At 51.6% G+C, this 8269-nt stretch overlaps 1 protein-coding gene across 2 annotated transcripts in view; it reads right to left on the bottom strand.

Annotated features, from left to right (window-relative positions):
* Window positions 1-443: 443 nt before the first annotated feature.
* Window positions 444-8269, bottom strand: part of XPNPEP1 (X-prolyl aminopeptidase 1) — a 53396-nt gene continuing 45570 nt past the window's right edge. For both annotated transcript variants that reach the window (XM_032880489.1, XM_032880495.1), the window contains 5 exons: window positions 7523-7592; window positions 6478-6651; window positions 5672-5748; window positions 4353-4451; window positions 444-997 (listed from right to left, as the gene is read on the bottom strand). In XM_032880489.1, the coding sequence (XP_032736380.1) occupies window positions 869-997; window positions 4353-4451; window positions 5672-5748; window positions 6478-6651; window positions 7523-7592 (549 nt within the window). In that variant the 3' untranslated portion in view covers window positions 444-868. The remainder of the gene's footprint in view (window positions 998-4352; window positions 4452-5671; window positions 5749-6477; window positions 6652-7522; window positions 7593-8269) is intronic.

Here is an 8269-nt window from a genome sequence, read left to right as displayed (position 1 = left end):
GTCTGTTCTCCCATACCCAACCACGATGGTCTGAGGTCACAGGGACATCAGCTCTTTGGGACTGTCCCAAGTGTGAAAGTCCCCATGGATGGGGAGTCGCAGGCACTTGCCACAGAGCGCTATGTACGAGTGAGGAGACAGGAGGGCTGTGGTGCTTTGGTGCCATGGTGGGGGGCAAGGGGAGAACCCACAACACGTAACACAGGGTGGACCATGTTAAACTCACTTTCAACATTATACTCACTAAAATGTTAAGTTTTCCAGAGAAAAGAAAAAGGCTTTCCAATTAAGCCAGACAATTATGTGGGGAGGCCAGGGATCTCTCCTCAAAGGGGAACTTCTGTCTTGACAATGTCTCCCCCAAAGGCCACCAGCCCTGGAGATGAGCTCCCCTAAGATGCAGTGAAGACAGTGCTGAGAGGAAAGACACGGCTGAGACAAAGCACATTCGGACATTTTATTCACTGATCATAAATACAGTCTCATGAATCAAGGTGATCATGAATAATGTACTAGCACCTGGAACTTGACCATCAGAGAGCAAACACTCCGTGTTTCACCATCACTGGCCAGAGAACTCCCTGGGGCTGCTCAGGGCATCTCCCCTGCTCGAGTGTTCTGCTTTGCGGGGACCCTCCTTCTGGTGCAGCAATTTTATTCTTGGCTAGTTCTCAACAATTAAAAAAATCATAAAAGATTGAGTGTTTGCAAGAAAATATCAAAGAGGATAAGAAGATTTTCAGTCCTTCTTAGAATCTCAAAGTAAAAAGGGGAAGGAAGGAAGGAGAGGAAAGGGGACAGACGTCAGGGATCTGCCAGGTTTCTTCCCTTCCCCAGAGCGTTTTACAAAAACAAAAACCATGAGGCATCAGTGCTGCTTGGAGATGGGCTGCGTCTCCCTGATGAGCCACTCGAGAGCTTCCTGGCGGCCCTGCTTCTGGAGTTCCTTCCCAATCACTTCCCTGCAGGTCAGGTGGTAACTGTTGAGCCAGTCGCACTGCAAGATGGGAGAAAGACAGGCAGCGTTCACACCTTTCGCAAAGGCTACACCGGCAAACAGGGAGAGGCCCCCAGGCACAGAGATCACGAGTTGAGGGCAGAGATACGCAAAACCTTTTCTCCCTGCTCAGGGCCAAGTGACTTCCCTGGGCTCCATTTCCCTTGAAATTGAGGGGACAAGGCCACACTGCTTATGGTAAAATGCTTCCAGAACAGTCTAGTGCAGTGGACCGGCAATAACCGTGAAGAAACTTTAATTCCTGAGAGCAAGTCATGGCTTTGGGCTTCCAAAGTGCAGAGTCACCTGTACCCGGGTATACTTCCCAACAGGCCCCCCAGGACACCGTGGGAGGGACGGGGCAGGGGTTCTGGTAGGTCCTACACCCACCCATGTGGCCTCCTTCCCTTACACCTCAGCCATCTCGGGGTGCCAGTAGAGGAGAGGGGGCTGAAAACTAGCCCCTAGATGCCTAGTAAGACTTCTGCTAAGGGACACACCTGAAGGTGTCCCACCAATGCACTGAGTTTCCACTGACGAAACTGAGTAAACTAGGATGAGCCGAGCCCCCGTGGGTGGCTATCTGGACGCAGCCCAAACCTCTGGTAACCAAGGACTGTGGTGCTGCAGGGTGCGGCCAGGAGCTTAACCTTCAGATGCTTGACAGAACATGCCCACCGTCCCAGCAGATGTTTTAAAAAGAGGTAAGAAGGAAGGAGGTCTGACAGGACTTGGCGCCTGGATTGGAGTGGATCCACTCTGGCGATAGTTCTGCGCCATAAAAGGGTGAATTCTCTCTGCTGGGGCAGGGCGGGAGTGAAGCAAGTTCTACCCAGAGGACGACCACCCGTTCTCTTCACTGGCCAGGAAGTGGGCCCACCCCGACACTCAGCTGCGGTGAAGCGGGCAAGACAGACACCGCCATCCGTGCCGCCACTGCAATGACCCACACGCCACCTGGGAAGGCAGCAGTGTTACAAAAGCACAGGCACTGGGGACTCCAGTCTGGACCAGGTACCACGGACAAGCTCAGGGGCTGAGATGGGCAGACAAATGCAGTGGTACTGCCAACGGGCTCTGACTCACCCAGGGCTCCACTCCCCACTGGGGAGAACCTACTGGCCCCTACTGGGAATTGGGGAGCAGGGCAGGGAGCGAAAAGCAAGCAAACTGCTATGGGTCAGGCAGGGCTAGAAGACAGCCAGCGGTCCAAAGCAGCCGACCCTGGAGCCGAGGTGAAACTCCCAAGACCCTCTGAGTTGTACGCATACCCTCAGGGGCCCCTGACCAACATCCCAAGGCCCTGAGAATGTGCAGCAGCCCATGTTCATGACCAAAGTCCTCAGCTGCCACCTCTGATAAATGATGGGGATGCAACCCCCAGAAGTCCCAAAAGTCACTGAAAACAATCTATTTGGGAGACGGTAAAGGACATGACCAGCCAAGTGGAGAGACTCTGGTTGTGGGGTATTACTGTGCCTTCCGACAGAATGAAGCCCCAGAGTTATTAAGTAATATAGAGAAGGAGATCTTCTTTTTTTTGCTAAAAGAGACAATAAATGTACTCTGCTTGGTATGTTAAATGCATCTACTGTTATTTGTAGGAACTTGCTAATGATCTAAGGAAAGAAGCTATTATCTGCCCTATAAAAAGTACTTGGCAGAAAGAAGAGTGCAGTGATTCGGCTATGCAGGGTATAGTAATGAACACTGAGTACGACAGAGCCCACAGGTCCATGTTCAATGTCATGGGGTGCACGGAGTCAGGTTAACAAAATTTCTCCCTCAGGGAAGAATGGCTTCACTCCACCTTCCTCACGCACTGTTTCTGTAGCTAAAGTGGACTGTCGCTGGGAGGAACGCCTCCTGGTGAGCACACTGCATGCGGCAGCGGGGACTGCACGACCTCGAGCTGTAGTAGGAAGCCACAGCCTTGGGCTTCCAAGAGCAAAGTGACTTCGTACTTGGACGGTCCCTTGCTGAGACCCTGGACGCTGTACCTGAGGCCATGAGAAGAGACCCCGGCTCCTGTGGTGCACAAAGGATTCAAGCAGGTGGCTTCCATGCCTGCTCATGTGGTCTTATCCCCCTTCCCCTAAGCCAGGGACCGCTGGAGAGACTCTTTCTGCCAGACCCGCACCGGACACTGGGCCACTAACAGGCTGTTCCCGTCCAGCGCCATGGACAAGCTGAATAAACCCACATCAGTCGGCCTCATTGAGTGGGGGGTCTGGCTGCCCAAGCAAGGTTAAGCAGAGGTGCCCATGCTAAGCAGGAAGCAGATGACCTTTTTCTGTCACCCCTCTGTGAGCAGGGTCAGGCAGAAGCAGCTTCTGGCTGGGAGACTCGCACTCCACAGCCCAACAGAAGGGGCCTCCTCGAGCCTCGGAGGCACCTTTCTCTCGTGCCAAGCGTGAGGGCACACCACGGAGGATGCCTGAAGAGGCACTTCACCGCCCCTGGGGGGAGGCCAGGGACTGGACTGGGTAACAAAACTTACTCCTACAGTGACCTGCCATGCTTGTCCCACCCTCGGCTCCCATCAATCATCTGAAGTTTGCAGGGACTTCTGACCACCTGCCTTGCTCTGAAACTTGTGTCCTTCTGGCTTCTGTCTTCCTGGCTTGGAAACTGTTTGGTTTGTCCAGTGCTGACTGTTCCCGCCCAGTTTCTGGCCCTGTCTCTGCTCTGATTTTGATCACTTGCCTGATCCCACAAGCCTTACTCCAGGTCCCGAGGCCCGCCACCTCACCTGGCCTCGTGGGCCTGGAACCCAGCACAGGGTCTGAAGGGGTTTCATGACCTGCATCACTCTAAGCCTGAGAGTGAGCCCCACTGGGCTCCTAGCTTTATGAAGAGCTTCACAGCCCGGAGTGACCAGAAGAGGAGGCACCACCTCTCTCCTTGTCTGTGTGACAACTGGGCATATGATAACAGATTTTGCTTTTCATTCCCTTAATGTTTCATTCAACATGAGAAAACAATCTGGTATATGCAATGGCCAACAGGCCCTACCACCCATCTGGCTTTTCAGAGGGAAGACGCATGGCCCACGGTTTGCTAAACGCTCCCCAGCGCAGCTATGGCTCATGCCCTCAAGGAAAAGCAATGGCGAACTAATCCTACTCGTGAAACCTTACAGCGCCCCCACCCCACACCCCGATGGTGCAGGATGGACTAGCTCTACCTGGAGAGCCAACAAATACAGGAGAAGCATCTACAGTCCTCAGGAGACCTCGGATTTTCAGACTCAGGTGGCACAGTCCTCTGAAGTAAAAAGTAGGAACAAACAAGAGAATGGAAGGTAGCTCTCCACCCCAGTCCCACTCTGTCTCCTCCAAGCCACCCTCATTACCTCTTTGTCTGTTAGAGAATCCACATCTATCATTTTGGTCTGTATGGGAACCAAAGTTAAAGGTTCAAAGGTCAGGCTTCCCCGGTTATTGAAGTTATACTGTTGGAAAAGGAAGAAAACAGAAGCTTTTACTCCTCTCTTACCACAGAGAGCCACCATGAAGACATTCCCCCCAGACACGACCACCCCCCAGGGCCAGGTGTGTGACTGGGAACCAAAACAGGGTTTGCTGGTCGGCATCTCCAGTAGGCCCAGGAGGCACAATGAACCCAGCTAAAGCCACTGTCCTGGAGCTGCCCCGCTCTGTCAACAGCTGCCTTCGGGAAAAGCCGAGGGGCTCTGAGCAGCAGGTCCCCAAGCTAACGTCCACTGTGATGGAGCAGCAGTAGGGGCAGGGCATGGCGGTGTCTAGACAAGGGGCATCACTGCTTTTGGTTCTCAAGACTCTACTAGAGCTTAAGTCCCCAACATCACTTTTATTTAACAGTTAATCATGTGTCCTCCCTCGACCAGCCAGTCCCATCTGGTGATAGGTAACAGGTTTGTCCATTCTATATAGTACAGAATGGCCAGGGCACCTGAGAGTGTGCTTGGTCTCTGCTCCTGGCAAGGCCTCTAGGAGTGAGGGGAGAGGCCACTCTCAAGGACGGTGACTTCGATGTGGAAGCAGAGAACAGAAGCCTGCAGGCTGAGGAAGCCACTTGCCTCCAACTATTCGATTTCCATCACCACTTTCTGTTTCCAAACTTTCTGTTTCCAAACAGAAGAGGAGTGAACGGGTCTCTAGTTAAAGCCTAGCACCTAAACCCTGGCACCTCTTGGTAACGGTGAAGGGGAGAAGGTGAAGTGCCTGTCTTCCGGAAGGAAACAGACCCATCTAATCACGAGCCTATGGGGCCCGACCCGCCGGGCCCCTCAGCTTTACCCGACAGAAATCATCTGAGGCATTTGTCGAAAATAGTTTCCAGGCCCTGGTCCTGGGTCTGGGTCTGGGAGGGGCCTTCAAACAAGCACCTCCCCTATCCCCACAGCACGTGTCCCCCTGACGTAGAGGAAACATTGTGACAAAGAGCCCCAAATCCCATCAGGCAGGGGCCTGCCTGGCACCCCAGGAATTCCAGTTCCGGGTCCCAGTTCATTCCGGAGTTTCCTTCTGGCTTCTGCAGAGGACAGTGATTTCTAGCAGACTCTCTGATATCAGGGGGAGGAAGCTTCATGTTGGCTCCAGAATGGCACATTCTTGGCTCCAGAGACAGCCTCGTTCATCTTCCCTCATTAAGAAACAAGGAAAATTTAAAAATAAACAGACCATTACCTACCTTGGTCTTCACAGGGACCACCAGGACAACATTTTCAATGCGAATTCCAAAAGCCCCATCTTCATAATAGCCTGGCTCTGAAAGAAATCAAACCCAGAGATGAGAAGCAGCCAGTGACAAACACGCCCGCACAGGCGAGAAGCACTCACTCCTACGATGACAGCCCCACCATGAAGGAGGAGGAGAGATAGGCCAACAGCCCGCTCAGCTCCGGGGCAAGAGCCCAGAGACAACTCTGCCTCCCACACAGCCACTTCCAACAGGTCCTCAAGGTACAGACGGAAAGATTCTAAAGTGCCTGAGAACTGGCACCAGGGCCGGGAGTACAGTAACAGAGGATCAACCAAACAAGTCCGGTGCTTATTCCTAAGACATAACGAGGCAGGCATTAAAATATATGCACAGAGATCTGGTAATGACCTGGGAAGAGGAAGTACATTAAGTTAAGAAAGCTGAATACAAACAATACATCCGGTATAATCTGAATGATTAGGAGAAAAGATATATACGTATATGAAAGACCCAAAGTTAACACATCAAAATATGAAGGAAGATATCACCTGGGTGGCTGGATTACAAATGATTTTCATTTTTTTGCATATGCTGCCCCACAGCCTCACCTTCTCTAAAATGAACACATATCACTTTTATAATTGTAAAAAGTTGTTGTTCTTGTTTAATTCAAGGTGACCAGAGGGGGAAATTATATCCAATTTACTTTAAGATAATCAAAAGCTAAGAAACAACAGAGAGCCTTCCAACAGACTCGAAGACCTGTGCCCACCCTGGATGGGAGGGACACTTACCATCAGTGACAATCATGCCTGCCTCCAAGGGCTCATCAGAGAACGTTTTATAACTGATGCCACAAGGACCCTCATGAACATTCAGAAAAGATCCAACACCGTGTCCCGTTCCATGCAGGTAATCCAGGCCAGAATCCCACAAAGCTGAGCGGGCAAACGAGTCAAGAAGGTGTCCTGAAAGACACATAAAGAACCACTCAGTGATATTTGTCCAGTACTTTTCAATTTGCAAAGCACTTTAGATATTAGATTTATTATGTTTGGCTCCAGAAAGTGAAACAGAAACCAGCGGGTAAAAGTTACTGGAGGGTTCCGATTTCAACCCAGCACAAGAAAGAACTAACAGTCACAGCTCCTAAGACAGCCACTCCCCAACCCGCCAGAGCTCAGTCCGAAGCTGGAGGTCTGTCTGTCCAGGACGCCAGTACAGGGGCTGGTCGCCTGCAGCAGCTAAGGGTGTGGGTGATAGACACATTCCCTTCCCAGGCTGGGACCCTGAGGTTTCAGAATGACAAAGATGAGACTCTAACCAGACTGCAAGGAAACAGATGCCCAGGGAGATGAGTGCAGACCCGATCTAAGCAGATTCAAGGCCCAGGTCTTGTCAACTCTCCGCCCAATGCCCCATCCATCAGTCCTCAGGCAGACTGGTATATATCTGAAGTCAGGTTCCCAGTAAAATAAATCCCAACAAGCATCCCAAAAGGAAGACAATGGCACAGCAAAGCAGGACAGTGAAGAGGGTGCACCAACCAACTTGCACTTGGGCCTAGAGGCCTTGATGCACTAGCCGCCCTCTTCTGGGAGCCACCTGCCTGTGTCATCTGACACCTCAGGTGGGCAGGAGAAAGGTACACAACTGACATCATACCAAACCGAGGCCTGGCTCCCTGGGAGGCACTCACTCCACGCAGCACTTGCCCTGGCTGGGCCTAAAGGGGCCAGGGCTGCCATGAAACAAAGGACACGTCCTTCCACTCAAATTTAGACATGTTTGGTGCCTGAACAAGAAAATGCCTGCCAGATGACAGAAGGAACCACCTACCTTTGGTTCCAGTCGGGAACACGGCTGCACTCACAGCTATGTGGCCCTTGAGGACATATGTGAAGCATTCCTGCCAAAAAAAAAACCCAGGGGCAAGTTGTAGAACGAGGACAGACGCTTCAGTCCTGGAGCTTTCTGGCAGCTCAGAAAACCTTGCTTCTGAAGGTTATTAGCAATACCACAGAGAAAATCGGAGGAAAAAGAAAAAACTCTGGTGGAAACAATTAAAAGCTTGCCCATGGGACCGATTTTCTAGAAAATCTTGAAATTAAATTTAGTTAAAAGAGAACCATCAGAGATGACCCCACAGGTCCTTCCCTTGAAATGAACATTCTGACACACTCCAGCTGCTCCTGAGAAAGATGAGCAAAAGTCACAGAACTGCCGATGTCACCAGCTAACAATCACCGAGCTACTCCTCCGGGTCAGACATGGTACTGAGCACTGAACCCTTAATCCCACGAGGGATGCTGGAGATGCTGCTGTCATCCCCACTCGACAGAGAAATTAACTAGCCTGCCGGACGGCGTAGTTCTTAAGGAACAACAGCTGGCCTTGAAGCCAGGCAGTCCTGCAGCAGTATCTGTACCCCTTCCTGATCTTAGACTCGGGGAGATCCCTACTGCCTAAAGAAGAAAAGTGATGCTTGGAAGGTTAGGGGCTTGCCAGGAAGGCGCAGAGCCAGGACTAAACCCACACACTCGAGCTGGTCGGGAGCTCTGTACCCAGCATTGAGAGATTCATACC

The sequence above is a fragment of the Lontra canadensis genome, unplaced genomic scaffold (assembly GCF_010015895.1).
Source record: "Lontra canadensis isolate GAN:19392208 unplaced genomic scaffold, GSC_riverotter_1.0 scaffold3, whole genome shotgun sequence".
Classification (NCBI taxonomy): domain Eukaryota; kingdom Metazoa; phylum Chordata; class Mammalia; order Carnivora; family Mustelidae; genus Lontra; species Lontra canadensis.
Note: the sequence above shows the minus strand (reverse complement) of the source record. Positions and strands in the feature narration are given on the sequence as shown.